This window comes from Ctenopharyngodon idella, chromosome 15 (assembly GCF_019924925.1).
Source record: "Ctenopharyngodon idella isolate HZGC_01 chromosome 15, HZGC01, whole genome shotgun sequence".
Lineage (NCBI taxonomy): Eukaryota > Metazoa > Chordata > Actinopteri > Cypriniformes > Xenocyprididae > Ctenopharyngodon > Ctenopharyngodon idella.
Window position 1 is genome coordinate 26,524,026 of NC_067234.1, and position 20,248 is coordinate 26,544,273.

The following is a 20,248-nucleotide window of genomic DNA, read 5'->3' on the forward strand; positions in this document are numbered from 1 at the left end:
ATCATCCTGCAAATGCCAAGCCTATAACTCTATATGTTACAATTATTTACAAAGTAAATGCACATTAGTTTTAAGGGGGGCATCTTCCCCCATCTTACCCTACTGAAGTAATTACATGTAACCTACTTTCCTGTAAAGTGGTTAAGTAGAAATGTGTTTACTTAGAAAATGAATGTCGATCAAAATTCCCTTCAAGGCTTTACTTTGAGCCGAACGGATAGGAGAGCCTCGGTTCAATGCTATTTCCTCAAATAATTACATAATTGTGTGGACAAATGACTTCTATTTGCAATTCCTGACAGCATTGCCCTGTTAAATGAATCAGCGCTGTGTGGTTTGACTGGGTGGGGTGTGTGGTGTATGGTCCAGTGGGCAGCAGGAGCACTCTTATTAACACATCAGAAAAACAAACACAGCACCTGCCTGTGGCTCAGCTGGTCCAGCTTAATTCTCTTTAGTTGGGCTCATAGGAGGGGTGGGGGGAACCGTGCCAAGCAAGTGATTATAGCTGCAGCGCTTTGGGAGCCCTCACACACCCTCCCTCCTTTTCGCTCTCTCTCTTTCTCTCTACTTGGCTTCAGAACACATTCTCAGCCCAACATTTTTCAGATCAAAGATTTAAGTCCAAAAGATGACTGGACTATGTGTTGAAGAGACAAATGAGTCCAAAACATGTTGTACATGCTTGAATTAGTAAAGTGAATTACTTAATTTAAAATTGTCAGCTGTTATAGCTTAGAATAGATTCAAATGATTCGTAATTGTTTTCCTACCTTACTTACTTTCTGTCATCTGTCACATCTTCAAAATGACTTAATTTTCTATCCACGTGACCCCTTTCCTGTTAAGTGCCGACAGCAATCAAGGGCTGTTGAACAACGTGTCTAGAGATGAAACCTGTCTTTGCGTTTGTTCGTTGACTCACAAGAAAAGTAGACCTGATTGCAAGGTATCAAAGAGCAATTTAGTTAATTAGAAACTGTCCAGATTCATGACATTTCTTACACGGAATGTCGCAGTTTCCATCCAGGAATATTTAGTGCAATTTACCAAGCTGAAGCTATTTTTAAGAGGTAATTTAGTCAGCTAATGAGGCTTGAAGAATTTTAAGTTTTTAATCTGTTTCTATTGAAATGCCAAGCATGGAGTTTACTTTGCTCAAGTGTTTCTCATTTGTCAGAGCAAAATCATTATTCACAGACTTCATATACAGCACGTCCACATCTATCCGAATTTGTGATTGGAATGCAAGCGAGTGGTGAAAAATGTTTTATTTAGAAATGTGTAATTGATGACTAGTGCCCTACACATCCCCATCATTGAGGGTCAAGCACCACAGATTTAATCTCATCTTAAGGCCTTCAATGCATGTCTATACGGATGACCCTGTGAGTTCTGACAGTGATTTGTTTTTCACAATCAATGCTGGATGATGATTTATAACATGTCCCTGTACCTTACACACTGATTTTTTTTAACACATTTATTTTTGTGTTTTTGATTTTTCACAGAAAAAAAAAAAAAAAACAGAACGAAGACAACAATGAGGAAAATAGAAAAAAATGTATTATTTTAAAATGTATTATTAACGCAACCTTATTATTATTATATGTTAAGATTACACTTAATTCCAAAGTATTAGTATATAATTAAAGTTATTTAGAATATTTAAGATTTTACAAGAATTTAAAAATGGTAAATGTAAAATGTGAAGGATTGTTATTGAAAAACTCTGGTTATATACAGTAGTTCGCCTGTGCTGGTAGATGCTGTAACTGCACCATAATGTTTCTCTATTGACGGCCATTCAGAAGGTTTTGTGGAGGCTTTTAAAAGAATGCAATGGATATACTTCTCTTTCTGCTGCGTTTTGACATCACGGCTCAGGGTGGTTGTGGGCCAGTTAAGGGCTTTGGACTTTAACATTGTTTCCAGGGATTTTGAATTATATATGGATTCTAAGAAAATGCACATCTAAACTACTTTTTGTGTACTTTTGCTAAGTTTGTGTAACCCTGAGTTTAGCAGTGTAGTGGTGTGTGCATAGCCAACAAAAAGCAGTGTTGATCATCAGCTGTGTCCACAGATGGTTGCCATGGGGCTAATGTCATTGTGTTGTCCACAGAACATGCATTCATATCAAACGTTCTGTGCCACATCATTTGAGTCAACCCTGAGGCTAGAGAAGAAGGCTCCAGTGTTCTTTTACTCCATAAAGTTCACAGGAAAGTCTATATCCAGAGTTCTCACAAGGTTTACGATGATGAACAAACAAAGATTTTGATATCAGATAGCTACAGTGGCCGAGAGAGCTGACGCGCTGCAAGAAAACATGCAAATAGAAAAAATACCAGCAAATTAAGAAAACATCTTCATCAGCTTGCTGCAATACGCTGCAAATACTCTTAATGCAACAAAATACAGAAACGCGCTGCAAATACTCTCAACGCAACCAAATACAGAAAGGCGCTGCAAATACTCTCAACGCAACCAAATACAGAAACGCGCTGCAAATACTCTCAACGCAACCAAATACAGAAACGCGCTGAAAATACTCTCAACGCAACCAAATACAGAAATGCGCTGCAAATACTCTCAACGCAACCAAATACATAAACGTGCTGAAAATACTCTCAACGCAATCAAATACAGAAACGTGCTGAAAATACTCTCAACGCAATCAAATACAGAAACGCGCTGCAAATACTCTCAACGCAACCAAATACATAAACGTGCTGAAAATACTCTCAACGCAATCAAATACAGAAACGCACTGCAAATACTCTCGACGCAACCAAATACATAAACGTGCTGAAAATACTCTCAACACAACCAAATACATAAACGTGCTGAAAATACTCTCAACACAACCAAATACATAAACGTGCTGAAAATACTCTCAACGCAATCAAATACAGAAACGTGCTGAAAATACTCTCAACGCAATCAAATACAGAAACGCACTGCAAATACTCTCGACGCAACCAAATACATAAACGTGCTGAAAATACTCTCAACGCAATCAAATACAGAAACGCGCTGCAAATACTCTCAACGCAACCAAATATAGAAACGCGCTGAAAATACTCTCAACGCAACCAAATACAGAAACGCGCTGCAAATACTCTCAATGCAACCAAATATAGAAACGTGCTGAAAATACTCTCAACGCAACCAAATACATAAACGTGCTGAAAATACTCTCAACGCAATCAAATACAGAAACGCGCTGCAAATACTCTCAATGCAACCAAATATAGAAACGCGCTGAAAATACTCTCAACGCAACCAAATACAGAAATGCGCTGCAAATACTCTCAACGCAACCAAATACAGAAACGCGCTGCAAATACTCTCAATGCAACCAAATATAGAAACGCGCTGAAAATACTCTCAACGCAACCAAATACAGAAATGCGCTGCAAATACTCTCAACGCAACCAAATACAGAAATGCGCTGCAAATACTCTCAACGCAACCAAATACAGAAATGCACTGCAAACTCTCAACACAACCAAATACAGAAACGCGCTGTACGCAACCAAATACAGAAACGCGCTGCAAATACTCTCAACGCAACCAAATACAGAAATGCGCTGCAAATACTCTCAACACAACCAAATACAGAAACGCGCTGTACACAACCAAATACAGAAACGCGCTGCAAATACTCTCAACACAACCAAATACAGAAACGCGCTGCAAATACTCTCAACGCAACCAAATACAGAAACGCGCTGCAAATACTCTCAACACAACCAAATACAGAAACGCGCTGTACGCAACCAAATACAGAAATGCTCTGCAAATATTCACAACGCAACCAAATACAGAAATGCGCTGCAAATACTCACAATGCAACAAAATACAGAAACAAGCTGCAAATACTCACAGCGCAACCAAATGCAGAAACGCTCTGCAAATACTCAAAATGCAACAAAATACAGAAACAAGCTGCAAATACTCACAACGCAACCAAATACAGAAACGTGCTGCAAATACTCACAACGCAACCAAATACAGAAACGCACTGCAAATAATCACAACACAACCAAATATAGAAACGCTCTGCAAATACTCAATGCAACCAAATACAGAAACGCAGTGCAAATACAACGCAACCAAATACAGAAACGCACTGCAAATACAGAAACACACTGCAAATACTCTCAACGCAACCAAATACAGAAACGCTCTGCAAATACTCAACTCCACCAAATACAGAAACGCTCTGCAAATACTCTCAACACAACCAAATACAGAAACACACTGCAAATACTCACAACGTAACCAAATACAGAAATACAACACAACCAAATACAGAAACGTGCTGCAAATACTCTCAACGCAACCAAATACAGAAACAAGCTGCAAATAGTCACAATGCAACCAAATACAGAAACGCGCTACAAATACTCACTATTCAACCAAATACAGAAACGCACTGCAAATACTCATAACGCAACCAAATACAGAAACGTGCTGCAAATACAACGCAACCAAATACAGAAATGTGCTGCAAATACTCACAACGCAACCAAATACAGAAATGCGCTGCACACAACCAGATACAGAAACGCGCTGCAAATACTCACAACGCAACCAAATACAGAAAAGCTCTGAAAATATTTACAACGCAACCAAATACAGAAATACTCACAACGCAACCAAATACAGAAAAGCGCTGCAAATACTCACCACGCACATATGATCAGGATGTTAAAATAAACAAAAAACTCACCTTTCAGGCCATTGACAACACCACTGACGAGTAGACATTGAACAATAAGCATATCCCAGCCAGGTTGGTCACTTGTTGGGGTTCCCTTGAAACCTCTCTGTTGTGGTCTGTGATATTTACAGCTTGTTTCTGTATTTCGTTGCATTGTATTTGCAGCACGTGTTGTCAAACTGATGAAGATGTTTTCTTATTTGAATGTGTTTTCCTCAGTTGCAGTGCATTGAGTTTTGCGCTATTTGCAGCACATTTCTGTATGTGGTTGCATTGTGAGTATTTGCAGTGCGTTTCTGTATTTGGTTGTGTTGTGAGTATTTGCAGCGTGTTTCTGTATTTGGTTACATTGTGAGTATTTGCAGCATGTGTTGTCAAACCGATGAAGATGTTTTCTTGATTTGCTGGTGTTTTTTTCTATTTGCATGTTTTCTTCAGTTGCAGTGCGATGAGCTCTCTTGGCCACCATAGATAGCAGATATTGTAGCTTTATATCACTAAAACATCTGTCATGATACAGTAATCCGGCAGTGCACAATTACTTTATTCATAAGCCTATATCATTGTGCGACATACATCTCATGAGAACATGCATTACATTGCAACGGCAGGCCCATCACATTCAAGGTGTGTCATATAAAGCATGAAAAGCTATGTATATAAACATAATAAATAGTAAAAAGGAACCTTAAATTAAATTTACACTCATTTTGCTGACACTTTTAGCTGATGCTCTCGTCCTCTGTACACACAAACCAATCCCCAGGGACTGCATGCATTTCATCCTTATTCTCCCATTTCACTCTGTCAGTATTATCTTCACTTCCACAAGGCCAAAAAAGGAACTGAAATGGTTAATTCTTCCATTAGGAAGGTTGACAAACAACGGTCAAGGTTATTTTGTTTGAAAAATCTCAGCATTTTACTGAAATTATATTTATTCTCTCTCCTTTTTTAAAATGTTAAATCCACTTTGCTGTAGGGTGGCACAAATGCTTTGATATTTGTACAGAAATTACAGTTTGACTTTGCTGAATGTATTAAGGTTTCTGCCTGCTGTTAGTTGCTGAGAGAACATCTAACAAACACATTATAAATGTGGGACATAACATTGCAGACATGACTGACATAAATAAGCTTTTCAACAGAAAAAATTACAACCTCCATGCAATGCATGGTCTATTGGGTACTACAAAGCATCTGTTTGTATCTCAGTACTGCATGTACTACCATGCTTTAGAATTTCCACCTACTGTAGATGCATTTAGGTTTTGAGCAAAATAATCAAAAAATAATACTGACAAACAGATAAGCAAAGGCATTGCTTGAATTAGTATTCCAAACAAGCATTTTTGTCTGTGCTGAAGATAACTGCTTAAAAAGCCCCATCTCCCCCAGGGTTTTTATATGCATTTTTCTTTTCATTTTTGGGTGATATGATCTTGGAACAAAATCATTTTTTATAATACAGACAATTTATATACATTCCTTTAGTTTTAATCTCAGTGAAATGCAAGAGATGTAGTCCCCAGGCCATAGTCCACATTGGATCTGATTTTGATTCTTTAAATAAAGTTTTACAGTGTGTCCACTGCAGATGAGGTATTATTTCCATCCCTTCTGCTCCATTGAAGTGAGTTCTCTCTCAACAGTGTAGAATCTTTATGAAAGCTTTGCGAAACTCAATGTTGAAAGTAGTGTATATGATGGGATTTACTGCACTGTTCACGTAGCCCAACCACGTAAAGGCGGTGTAGAGTTCAGGAGGAACTTGCCAGTAAGTGTTCACAATGTGTGTGATGAAGAACGGCAGCCAGCAGATGATAAATACACCTGAAAATAAGCAGACAAAGATGTTAAAGAAAATATTTGGGTGGGCAATGTTAAGAAACTGTGCTTTAGAGTTGAAAACATATATAAACTGTTTCATTCAGGGGTTTTGCGGAGGCATGTTTTTAATTTCATGTAATATTGTGTAGCTCACTAAAACAAATGGAAGATGAAATGCCACATTGTACTGAACATACAGTAAAACAAACAGTATTGTTAACACTGAAGTGTGTAATTTTTGCTTCGTTATTTTTGCATGACCAACAAAACTGCAAAAATTAAAATGGAACACTTCGTCTGTCTGCTATTGGTTAGGCAATCAGATATTACCACCCCCAGGGTCACACTGTTGGCTGAGCCAGTGTTGATGTTGTCAGGCTGGTCGTGATAACAAAGTCTCTTTAAGGCAAGTCATTTCACTTTGCGGCATCTTTGAAACACCTCTCGGGCAGCTATTTCAGTCATGCAAGTACAGCACCCATCTCTTTGAATGGTGTACAGCTTTCTCCAAAGCTGTACACCAAACTTAGGATTAAATTTCATATTTGAAATCACCATTGAAATCTGACAACATCTTTCTCATGAATTTTGTTTCTTATGCTCGCATAGCACTAAAAAAACTGTGCAGTCCTAAGCGTGCGTCTCAGAACAGACTGTTTTATAGCAACCAGAGCTTCTAATGGCAGCTGCCATGACGTGATGACTTTACCAATCGTGATTTGTTATTTTATTCCGCCATATAGCGAGTTGCTCTTTCTCCCATTCGTAAGTAATATAAGTGTACCTTCTTTCTATATCTAAAGCCTTTGGTGATGATCAAATAAACAGCAATGTTTTCAAAGTGCCACGGAGCCACATTGTTTACACTTTACGAGCAAATCAACCAACAAATGTTTTAAAGGGGACCTATTATGCAAGATTCGCTTTTATATTGTTTTTGAACATAATTATGTGTCCACAGTGTGTGTATTGTGGTAAAAATCCATCCACTCCATTTGTTATTTTTCCCTTAAATTGGAAACAGTCGCTGCGTCTGAAAATGAATACTTCCCTACTATATAGTATGCGAAAAACAGTACGGCAAAAGAGTAGTATGTCCGAATATTCGAAAAACAGTAGGCGTAAAGTCCCCAGATGACCTACTACTTCTGGCGAGATTCTGAAATGCACATTCAATGGACTCTTTACTATCCCGTGAGGCCACAGAAGGGGATTTATAAATGGAAGTGAAGCAATGCAACTGAAGCTGGTAGGTCATGTGACAGTAACAACATGGTGGATGTAGTACGTATCAATTTCATTCATACTACCCATATTCATACTATATAGATAGTGCATACTTTTTTTAATGGTCTTAAAGTACATTCAAATGTAGTATCTACTCAGTACGTAATTTCGGATGCAGCGAGTGTCCCAAAATGAGCCGTTCAGGAAAGTACTCCAATGTGATGTCACATTGAAACAGGCCCCGCCCACGACTGGCGACGGAATCTATCCAATTAGCTTAGCTCCTCCCTTGAGTGAGCTGTACACAGTCCTCCATGTTTATCTCCTCGCCAGAACATTTAACAGCAGCATTCAAGTAAGAAATTTATTCTTATTAAAGCTACTAAAGTTATTCAATTAAGAGGCAGTAAGTAATTTTCTGTTTTTCTTTTGTTGTTTGATTCATATTAAAAGCATAGACAGGCAGCAGTAGGTACTGGATATTACGCTGCTGTCACTTTAATACACAGATCGAATATACACATGCGATTTCTTTCCCTGCTGTTTACGTTCACAGACAGAACCGACAGTGTTAGTGAACTTTGTGTCTTTTTGACAGTTTAAGCGCAATATTAATACATAAAGGAGAACTCTGACATCTGACATCCAGTTTCTGTGTGCGTGCTTTAGATGTGTGCGCTCAGAAAACCATAAATCAGAAGTTTAAACTGATATGGCTTTAAAACGCATGCAAATAATAAACTTTCATGATGATGAAGAACTGCAATGTCACAAGAGCGTGACCGTGATAGAGATGATAATCAAAACCAAACAGATGTTTTGTTAGTTTTTGGCAGAGTATCCGAGGCACAAGCTGTAAAGGCACAGCACTTTTCTGAATGGGGGGGTGGGGAGAAGCAGCTCATTTGCATTTAAAGACACATGCACAAAATCAGATTGTTTTGCTTCTACTCAAAAATTGCCATTTACAACATGTTATAATAAATGATCTGTGGGGTATTTTGAGCTGAAACTTTACAGCCACATTCTGGGGACACCTGAGACTTATACATCTTGTAAAAAAGGGCATAATAGGTCCCCTTTAAAGTATTTTAAAGCAAATAACATCACACACTTACCAAGGACAATAGCTAACATCTGAGTGGCCTTCTTCTCCTTCTGCTGGGAGATTTTGCGTTTGTTAAGAGTTTTGACTGATGTCTGTGTTTTGCCAGTGGGGGAGACCTGGATCTCAAATGCTTTGGCCCCTTTTGTGATATTGCTGGTGTTGCCATTTCTTTCAGGTTTGACACCTGCTTCAGGCGATGGGGGTGATATGTCAGTCTCTCTTACATTAGAGTTAACCAGCCTGCTGTGTTGTTGACCTGCACCAGACTGATCTTGCTTCCTCTGTCTCGGAGGGTTTAAGTTTGTGATCTCATCCATTTGAATGTCGTCCCCATTGTTTACCACTTCCTTTATGAAGATCTAACAAAAAAGAGGTAAAAAATAAGTAATTTTGTCTAAGTGCATAGCTGAAGTGCACAAGATGCCTTGATATAAAAAGCAAAGAATCCACTACGACTAAGGGTTTACTCTATCAAACAGTTAATTTCAGAACACCTTGTTTATTGTTTCAGTCAATATAACTTAATATAAAGTAAACTGTGGGTGCAGAGATTAACATTTTATATTTGCTGACACATTGTCAATTCTCAAATGTCATCTGTCCTCAATACTCATGGTGGATACGACAAACAGCAGCTCAAAAATCCTGTGAGAGTGATATTTTGAAAGCAAGAATAAAATTGGCTGTACCACATTTTTGTTGTTCACAGGAAAATTCCCGCTGGACTTGACGATCACAGTGCACAGTTTCACATCATCAGGGTGAGTGCATTTCTGAAACACACATGGGAGAAACACCAGACTGTTTTGACAGATTTAGACCAGAAAGGAATTAGCTGTCCCGCCCCAGGTTCAGTTTAAATTTATTTGCAATTATTAAAATCGGAGGAACGTACAACTGCAAGGTTGGCAATTCCATTCGGTTACAGTGATATTTTTTTTGCAAATGCCAGCTTATAGATCATGTTTATAGGTAATGCTCAAGGAAAAGTTTCCTAATCCTTTAACATTTTAAATTACCTGCTCGGCAGGATTGCTAAAGCTTTGCTTTCTCAGTACACAAAGCATACATTTTGGATGCAGATAATCTAAAGATCATTTCAGATCTGAATCCAAAAGTTCAGCATTTAAAAAAAATAAACAAGACACTTGCTATATAGATGGATAAGGATGAGTTTTGCACTTCAAAATGTAAGCATTCCTTAAAAAAACATGATGTTGATCTAAAGCTTGTTTTCACATCAGAATGCTTTGGAAGAGACACAGCAGTGACAAACCACTGATAGGAGATGCGATGTTTACTTATGCCGTCAGGACACAGTATGAGAACTCCCTAAACACAAATGCCTCTCAATAATGCACTGATGCCCTTGAAGAAGCTTAGGATGGGTAGATAAGCTATCAGTTTCTTTGAATAATGCTATATTGAATGTATTCTGCTGCGGTATGTGCTCCATGGAGAAGCCTGGTTGTCGCTGCTCTATGTAAAACAATGCAAAGACTAACAATGTATTACAGTATAATAACATTGATATGAAGCAGCGGCCATTTCCTGCATTGATTTGCTGTATGTTGGGAGAATCAATACAAGCAAAAAAAGGAAAAGGTCATTCTAGACATGCTATGATCACAGATGCACATATGTACTACTATTCATTACCAACTGCTCATTACTGATATACTGCTAATGGGAATTACAGTGTTGATGAATTACTATGAAATTCATTGACACTGCAGGTTTTTAACAGTCCCAATTCACTAATCTATACTGGAGTGCCAAGTAAGTAGAAACTTTAATAACTCGTCATCAAACAGCTGTTCTCACCTTTAAAGTCGAGCTCATATCCGTGTCTGTAACAGGGCATGTGCGTTTAGTGTTGACACGTTTTCGTCTCTTTTGCAGTACCACGTAGATCTGCACATATACTAGCAGCGTTATTATGAAAGGAACGTAGAAGGATACGATGGAGGAGTACACTACAAAGGCAGGGTTTGCGATCACACACAGAGCATCATCATGGGTGACTGTAACAGAAAATACAATGAAAATTAGCTAGTTACAAAGATGCCAACATTGTCACTTTATTTAGTTTTATCTATATATCCATCATTGCTCTCAAACAGTTTTTCAAATGATCAGTACATTTGTTTTAATGTATGTGTGTGTGTATATATATATATATATATATATATATATATATATAAATAGTATAAATGTACTGATCATTTGAAAAACTGTCATTGAAAAAATCATTTAAAAATTATATATATATATATATATATATATATATATATAATGATAGCTAGCACAGATGACTGGATCAATTGCCCTTAACACACTGCCGCTCTCTAGGAGTTCTCTCTATGATATCATGTCCTGTTTAATGACTTTGATTTAGGGGATATAACGCCCAACTTCCCAGTATCTTGCAGTGTGATTTGTTCATGCCCACAAGTACCCGATCCCCATCCTCCAACTATGAGCAGTCAAGCAGAAGATTGCTGATTATATTACTTCCTCTAATATAACTTTCAAATGAAGTGGTGACCTAACTTATTTTAGCTGCCCCTAACACCAGTGTGCATGCAAGATAATGACACTAATACTCTCTAAATTCAGCTCGCAAGTGCAAGCTGTTACGTTGTACTATAATAGATTATATTATTATAAAATTATATACATTTATATATTTTAATAATACAAGGGGATCCATTTACACAGAGTTTATCATATTCCTTATGGTTATTAATTCACATGTAGAATACTGTATATAAAATGCTGCAAAGTGGACAGTAGCGCACAGTATGGCAGAAGTAACCTTAGATATAAAACAGTATATTGGCTTCTAAGTCTTCTTTTTATAATGTCTATTCAGTTATTTATTCATCTGCCACAGTAATTTAATGTCTCTATCTTCATTTGAAGGCATTTCTCAGCAGATACATGAAATTAATTACAGAATATTATGATTAATTGGATTACACTACCGTTTAAATGTTTGGGGGGATTAAGATTATTTTAATAATCTTAATCCCCCCAAACATTGCTCATCGAGGCTGCATTTATTGGATCAAAAATACAGTATAAACAGTAATGTTGTGAAATATTAGTACAGTTTAAATGTATTTAAATTACAATTTAATTTTAAATATAATTTATTCCTGTAATGTCAAAGCTTTAGTCTTCAGTATCATTATTATCAATGTTGAAAACAGTTGTGCTCACTGATCTGTATAATATATATGTAGATAATCTATATAGATCAGTGGTTGTGCTGCTAAATATTTTTGTGAAAACAGTGATACATTTTTTTCAGGATTCTTTGATGAATAGAAAGTTCAAAAGAACAGAATTATATTATAAAAATGTCTTATTATTATTATTATTATAATTATTTTTAATGCATCCTTCGGTGGCTCAGTGGGTAGTGCTGTTGCCTCTCAGCAAGAAGATACCTTTGAGCCTTTCTGTGTGGAGTTTGCATGTTCCCCTCATGTCAGCGTGGGTTTCCTCCGGGTATTCCGGTTTCCCCCACAGTGCAAAGACATGCAGGTTAGGTGAACTGGAGAGTCAAAATAGCCTATGTGTGATTGTGTGTGTGAGAGAGCCCTGTGATGGACTGTCCATCTGTCCAGGGTACTTTCCCCTGCCTCTGGCCTAAGAAACTAGGATAGGCTCCAGCCCTATGACCATAGAAGGTCGTATAAGGATCAATGAAATTAATGAATGCATCCTTACAGAATAAAAGTATTCATTTCTTTCAAAAAAAAACTTTTGAATGGTGATGGACTCCCAGTAAAGTGAAGTCAATGTAAAGTGAATATTTCTCCCCATATTTACCAGTATTATTGAGTCCAAACAGCAGTGGACATGATATAGCAAAAGACAGAATCCAGACAACAGAAATCATGACTGTGACCCTCCTCTTGGAGCTGTAGCGTGTGTTGTACAACATAGGCATGGCTACAGCTGTGTACCTGTGGGAGATACCAGAAAAAAATGGATTCACTGTTGTTTTAAATGGCTTAAATGACTTGTTTCATATTCTTACATGTCTCTTGACATGATTTTCCTAATATATCTTTAATCATGTGACCTGTACTGTATAACACTACATATTGGTGCTTCCCATGACCTCTGTAATCCTTTCTATTCTTTCTTTCTAGTATCTGATTACTTACTGTATAAATAGAGACGTTCAGTATGAACCACTATTGATCTAACAAGTATTCCTTACTATTCTGAGCTCATGTAAATGACAATGTACAATGAAATCGTCGTTGTCTGTCTATATATAACAGCACCAAATCAGGTGTGTAAAAGCTGAGTTGGTGCCTCTTTTGAGCTGAGCAACCAAATTATGTCTTGGTAAGCATTAGACGACTCTTGTAATGGCAGTGCACCTACCTGTCGATACTGATGGCACATAGATTGAGTATGCTTGCTGTACACATCATCACGTCCAGGGTGACAAAGATGTCACAATGGATTGTGCTGAACCGCCACTCTCCCACCACCTAGGAGGACAGACATGGATAACTAGATGCTCTGCTTATTTATAGAACAATACATCTGAATGCATTGCAAACCCACACTGTTCACCAGTAAATGTGCAATAGTTAGTTACTTGCCAGAAACACTGCATTTTACTAATATCTTTATATTATAAATATCCATGGTAACACCACAACCACTTGCTTTTCTCATCTGAAAGTCGATTTGCAATAGCTTCAGCCACTATAATAATGTTTAAAGCAATAAAATATTGGCATTTTCTCTGGTTTACTCGATAAAACTGGCAGAGAGCGCAATATAGCACAGGTCAGCCTCATCTAGTTTGCTTCTACTGAGTTGGCTGACAGAGTCTCCTCTGATTAATGTGTGTCCTCAGGCAAGCCGAGGGACTCGGAAAGCTCTTGATGGTCTTAGGTCCCTGCCTCTGGAGTTTGCATCGCTGTCATTGATTAAAGAATTATTTGACACCTCTAATGAAAGCTGCTGTGAGTTGCCGGAATCAGTTCATCACCATATCTCTAAACTCAGATGAAATGAGCCTCACCGCTATCATTCTCAGACATCGCTAGTGATCAAAACATGTCCTTGCACTAATAGAGGGCTGTGCACAGAAAGAGTTGTGTGGCATTCAGAAATGAACTGAGAATGCATTTCAATTCCAATTTAATTCCAGAATTTAAGGAGAAAAGATTTAAATAGAGTATAATGTATTCAGCATATAGCATCCCCGTGACCCTACAAAGGACAAGTGGTTTGAGAATGGATGGATGGAAATGTATTCAACTGCTATATTTACAAACTGATGTCAGAATGTCAGATGTACATTTTTCTTTTAGAATGTCTGCCAGTTACCTCATTATGCCAATAGGTGGTGACAAATGACAGTGAGTCATTGAATCAATTCAAACGATTCATTAAACACCACTGATTCTTTCAGGAATGAAACACCATTAAAGGGTTAGTTCACCCAAAAATGAAAATTCTGTCATTAATTACTCACCCTCTTGTCGTTCCACACCCGTAAGACCTTTGTTCATCTTCGGAACACAAATTAAGATATTTTTGATAAAATCCGATGGCTCAGTGAGGCCTGCATTGCCAGCAAGATCATTAACACTTTCAGATGCCCACAAAACTACTAAAGACATATTTAAAACAGTTCATGTGACTACAGTGGTACAACCTTAATGTTATGAAGCGACAAAAATACTTTTTGTGCACCAAAAAAACAAAATAACGACTTTATTCAGCAATATCTAATGATGGGTGATTTCAAAACACTGCTTCATGAAGCTTCGAAGCTTTACGAATCTTTTGTTTCGAATCAGTGGTTCGGAGTGCTTATCAAACTGCCAAAGTCACGCCCCCCAGTGGTGAACCATTGAAATTTTGAAACACTTATTACGTAACGAAGCCTCATTTACTGAAATCATGTGACTTTGGAAGTTTGACACACGCTCCGAACCACTGATTCGAAACAAAAGATTCGTAAAGCTTCATGAATCAGTGTTTTGAAATCGCCCATCACTAGATATTGTGGAATAAAGTCCTTATTTTGTTTTTTTGGCGCACAAAAAGTATTCTTGTCGCTTCATAACATTAAGGTTGAACCACTGTAGTCACATGAACTGTTTTAAATATGTCTTTAGTAGCTTTCTGGGCATCTAAAATTATCTTGTTGTCAATGCAGGCCTCACTGAGCCATCAGATTTTATCAAAAATATCTTAATTTGTGTTCCAAAGATGAACGAAGGTCTTACAGGTGTGGAACGACATGAGTGTGAGTAATTAATGACAGAATTTTCATTTTTGGGTGAACTAACCCTTTAATGAGATTCACAACAGTTGATTCAGCTTTTGCTTTATTTAAAAAAAAACTTTTTGGAGGAAAAATAGACAAAATAACCTGCAATTTTGTTGTTAATTGTAAGTTACTCAATATTAAAGTGATGTTTTGGACATTATGACACTATGTCTAATCAGTCGAATTGTTTAATGAAATCCTCTGTTGTCTGATTGTGTTGAATTGCAAATCAGTAAATTCCTTCCGCCATTACTATTCAAATTTCAATTCAGCATAAAGTGGGGCATATTAATGAACTTAAAAACAGGACATTTCTTAAATTGCACTTGGCCCAACCCTTCATTCAATTGGTCATTTCTTGCTAGCATAATTAAGTTATTTTTCATGACACATTTCCATCATGTTCTGAAGATATTTTAAAAAGTTATTTACGAAAAACATCTTTTGGAATGATGATCTCATCTGTCCTAATAATAATATTGAGGACTTTCATATAGAAACGCACCAATAGCAATTTTTACTTAGCCAACAATCAGACTCCATTTCAACCATCTTACAGCAGCGCTCCTTAATGTTCTGTTCACGCATATAAATGATTTAAACTAAATAAATTATGACCTTCATTTATTGACTGAGGAGGTTGTTTACCTCCTTTTGGAGATAAACAACACATCACAAGATATCAAAAGGCTAATTTTATACAGGGAGTTATAATAATGCTGTAAATTGGATGTGCCGCATATGAAGTGTCACTTTTGACCCACTGTTCAGAGCTCAGTTTAAAATCACACAATCATGCATTAATCTCAGTAGAACACGAGTCAAGATTATGATCTGAATGTACATTTCAACCTATGGATTTTGCTTGCAATCTGATAGCTTTGCTAATATGCATGGCTCAATGACATACACAAGGGAGGTTTCTCTTGGTTGAAAATAACTACTAACCCGTGGCTAGGATCAGACTTCTAGAATTAGACATGTGCTAGTGGCTACTGCAAATTTGTTGGCTAGAATGAGGTTTAAGACACGCGCCTGCAGCTCTTCTTAGTTAATTCTTGCCCTTATTGACTTTAATGAGTTATGAAGAAGATGGCGAAAGAAAATACAATCTAATCAGTTGAGAATAATGTAATAATCTGTCCTTGAATTATTATAAACAACTAATGGTTTATGGTTGAAATCATTTTGGCATCCCCAACGAAAGGATCTGATCACGCTGAAACCTACCTCCAGGTAAACCACCCATGGCATTACAAGTGTGGCAACTAGCAGATCAGCCACAGCTAGGCTGACTATCAGGTAGTTGGTGGTGGTCTGCAGGGCTTTCTCCCTAGAGACGGCCATACACACCAGCACATTGCCGAAGACAATGACGAAAATGAGCAGCGTGAGAAGCATGGCGTAATAATTGTACTGGTGCCGCCCCCCTTCTTCCGTGGCATTGAAGTCCCGGGATCCATTTTCAAAGAAGCTCTCATTATAAGCATACTCCGTGAAGACTTCCATCAGATGGTTGAAGCCAAGACGAGACCCTAGAACCAAAGACGAGACATTTTATGAAAGAAATCCAATACTTTACTTTTTTTTTTTTTTTTTTAAGTCATATGGTTTGCATCCTGTGGTGTGTCTTATCACATCAACCAGATTGCACAGCATGTCCCACAAAGTTTTGGTATGAAAAATCAATTTCTTATTGGAACACCTGAGCAGAAGTTTTCACTAGAAAGCTCAGGGCTGTGGCCTTGCAGTGTAAAGTCTATCCTTTATTTATGGGTGATAGTTCGCTCAGCTGCCCTGGAAAGCCTGTGTTTGAACTCTAGATGTGACTTGACTAACTAGGACAGAAGTCTCCTCCCTCCCTACTGTTTCCCTTGAACGACGTCCAAGAATACATACAGAAACATAAGCAGCATCAGCTCAATAATAAGTGGACACGGGGAGGTGAGTGCGTTTCATAAAATATCACAACAAAAGGGCTTGTAGTATATACTGTCTCTGCAAATTGAGAAAAAAAGGAAACCGCACAGTGAGCAGTTGTTTTTCGTTCCATATTTAGCAGTTTTTGCAGAATTTGTGTGAGCTCAGCACGAAATTTATTATAGCCCATAACGAGGAAATGGATGGAGTTAATTTGCATTTCATGACGAATGAACCTATTGTGGCCATCTTAATGATATCAAACTCAGAACAAAGGTCTGCTTGTCTTCTTAAGTTATTTTGTAATTATGGCTTTGAGATGGAAGGGACAAGGTACAGCTTAGGTTAAGCTTTTTTCCATTTTTTTCATGCAATGAAAGTCAATGGGGTTCCAAAACAACACTAGACACCATTGAAATTCATTGTATGGACAAAAAAATACTTTTTTTTTTTTCTTCTCGAAATATCTTTTGTGTTCCTCTGGTTTGGAACGTCATCCTAGAGATGACAGATTTTTCATTTTTGGGTGGACTATATTTGTCATATCAAAGTTTTATAAGTGCCTGGCTATATATCAAAATGTAGCAAATTCTATTTGAACACATCACACTGGTCTATTCACACTGCCTTGACTCATGTTACATAAATCAGAAAGATATGTAAGGGAAAAGACAGACGCAAGAACGCTTGAACCTTGCCGCACACTGAATGTAACATCACTCAGGGTCTCAGCAGCGCCTTGTCGGCAATTGTGCATTTAAATGAACAAATGTTAGAAGGCAAAACTGTAATAGCAGTATGTCGTCACTTAAACCGTTCAATATGATAGTAAAAAATGCATTTTGCTGAGGGAAAAAATCCATTCAAAAACACCACAATCACAGATGTAACCCACTCTTGTGTAAAGGGACCACCCCTTATTGGTTTTCCACATAATTGCCTCTTTAGCCTTCTCAGTGTCAGTTTTGATCATGAAAGCTGTCTCAGAGTTGACGCTCCCTGCAGAGAAAGAAATACGCATCACTGCTCAACTAAATTATGCTTTTAATTCTTTCTCATATCAACCATTGGACTTTCATAATAATGTGCAGTTGTGTTTGTTTGTTTGTTGGGTTTGTAATGGGATTTTGAATCAGAACAATTCAGGATGTGAATTTATCTTTAGATAAGTGTACATTAACAACGGAATCAGAGAGAGAAAGCATCAGACCATGCAGCTATTTTGTTTTTGTTCATTAGAAAAAAAAATGTACAGGAAGAACTACTATATATGTATTTAGATTAAAATTTTAAACATTTGATACTGTGTACATCTATCTACCTACCTATTCTATATAGTATAAGTAATATTATATACTGTATACTAGTTTTATTGTGATTATAAAATGAGACGTTTGATTACTTTAACACAATTGCATACATGGTGCAGTTTGTGGTGTTTAAGTAGTTAAACAGTAGACAGTAGTTAAACATATTTAATATAATTGTCCCAAACACAAAAACTAATATGGAACGATTCTAAGTTCAGATTAATTGAAAACAAGTGACAATGTCTATATTAGACCTATTTTCTCTCCCTTACCCTCTTATTCCCTCTCTCTCTCTCTCTCTCTCTTTCGCGCTCTGTGACAAACACCCGCACACACATCGTCGTACACACAGATAAATTACAGCAATTTTGTCACTTCGAAAAGGGGTTGAATTAATTGAAGATAATAAGCCGATTTTACACATACTCGTCTGAAACAAAGACTTGTTTTTCCACACGCTGTGAAGTAAAGTTTGTCTGAAAGTGTCAGCATAAGCAAATATCTGTTAATTAGCTGCTCAACTGTGCTTCCTAATTATTCCTGAGCAGAAATAACTAGTTCGTAACCGAGAGAAGATGCCGTGCTGTACCTTCAAACCGCAGCTTTCATCCAAAGAGCGGAAGTATTCCGTTTCTTATATTTTAAATCCACTTTTCTCCATCGGATACACTTGTCCATCCGAGCGACTGTAACTGTATTTCTCTTCTGTCTCAATTACAGCTCCACGGGTGGATACAACCACTGTAAACCGGCGAACACGAACACTACTTCCACGGGAAAATTTCATTTTGGTGATTAAAAGAAGTTGAACATCATGTAAATATGCTTTCCTTGTTTTATGGAGGTGTTAAACTGCACTTAGCAGGAGCAACCCATATCCGTTTGAGAGTCCAAGCTGAGTGTGAGCAATGCGCGTGTGAGCGCAGCATCTGAGCGCGCGCTTTACGCACGCGGTAACCTTCAGCATCCACTGAGGGACAATCTCAGTCCCTCCAACAGAGATTGAGAAGGTTGGGAAACGAGGCGGGGCGGTTACATAAACATCAGTGAGAATAAAATACATGCCTTGCATTCTTTAATCACAATCTTTTTTCTTTTCAAAACCCTGTAACTGATCTTATAGTAGTGATCTCCTTTCTTTCTTTCTTTCTTTCTTGCTTTCTTAATTATTCACCTTCAAACTGTAAATTATCTATTAGTATATAGTTACTTATATATTTTATGAAGGATGGCAATTGGATTTATCCATCTTTTTCTTTTTCATCTCCAACCTGGAGATCAAAAATATTAATATTTACACCTGGGCAAAAAAAAAAAAAGGCCCACGCCAAAAATGGCAAAATCTTTAGTAGTTTTAACCATTTTAATCACAAATCACTGGTCAGGAAATTAGCAAGAACTGTACAAATACTGTAGATAAAATAACTTTGCACAGAATAGCCTTCCCCTTTCTTTTCTTTAAATGTTTAAGCTGTGTGGGTAAACTTGCAGACATCTTTTTACAGGAAGAAGAGTCAGTGTTGTTCCATTCACTGTTGATGGCTTCAAACAGTTCATGAGAATGATTTAAAATGTCTCCCAGTTAGTTTGAGTTCAATGTGAGACCAAATATTCACTATAAGGTTCAAATCTGGACTCTGACCAGGCCAAAACATGAGCCTGATGGTTCTCAAACCACTTCCTGGTTGTATTTGCAATTTGGGCAGCAGCATTATCTTGTTGAATAATAACATCAGATCATTCCTCTGTTTAAGCAAGCCATTCTGCAATATTCTCATGTACTCCAAAGCATTAAATGACTT

The 20,248-nt window shown here is 37.4% G+C and overlaps 1 protein-coding gene across 3 annotated transcripts; it reads right to left on the reverse strand.

Moving 5' to 3' along the window:
* Nucleotides 1-5,255: 5,255 nt before the first annotated feature.
* drd2a (dopamine receptor D2a) lies at nt 5,256-19,404 on the reverse strand. Of its 3 annotated transcripts, XM_051863881.1 has the most exons (9): nt 19,036-19,404; nt 18,032-18,135; nt 16,447-16,751; nt 13,305-13,414; nt 12,738-12,874; nt 10,722-10,921; nt 9,587-9,670; nt 8,908-9,256; nt 5,256-6,565 (listed from the first exon to the last, which is right to left on the reverse strand). In XM_051863881.1, the coding sequence occupies exons 3-9, from the start codon at nt 16,723-16,725 to the stop codon at nt 6,378-6,380; spliced, it is 1,347 nt and encodes a 448-aa protein (XP_051719841.1). In that variant the 5' UTR covers nt 16,726-16,751; nt 18,032-18,135; nt 19,036-19,404; the 3' UTR covers nt 5,256-6,377. The 3 variants fall into 3 exon arrangements, with proteins under 3 accessions (XP_051719841.1, XP_051719840.1, XP_051719842.1); XM_051863880.1 differs by lacking the exon at nt 18,032-18,135; XM_051863882.1 differs by lacking the exons at nt 18,032-18,135; nt 19,036-19,404 and having other exon boundaries at nt 16,447-17,147.
* Between the last annotated feature and the right edge of the window lie 844 nt (nt 19,405-20,248).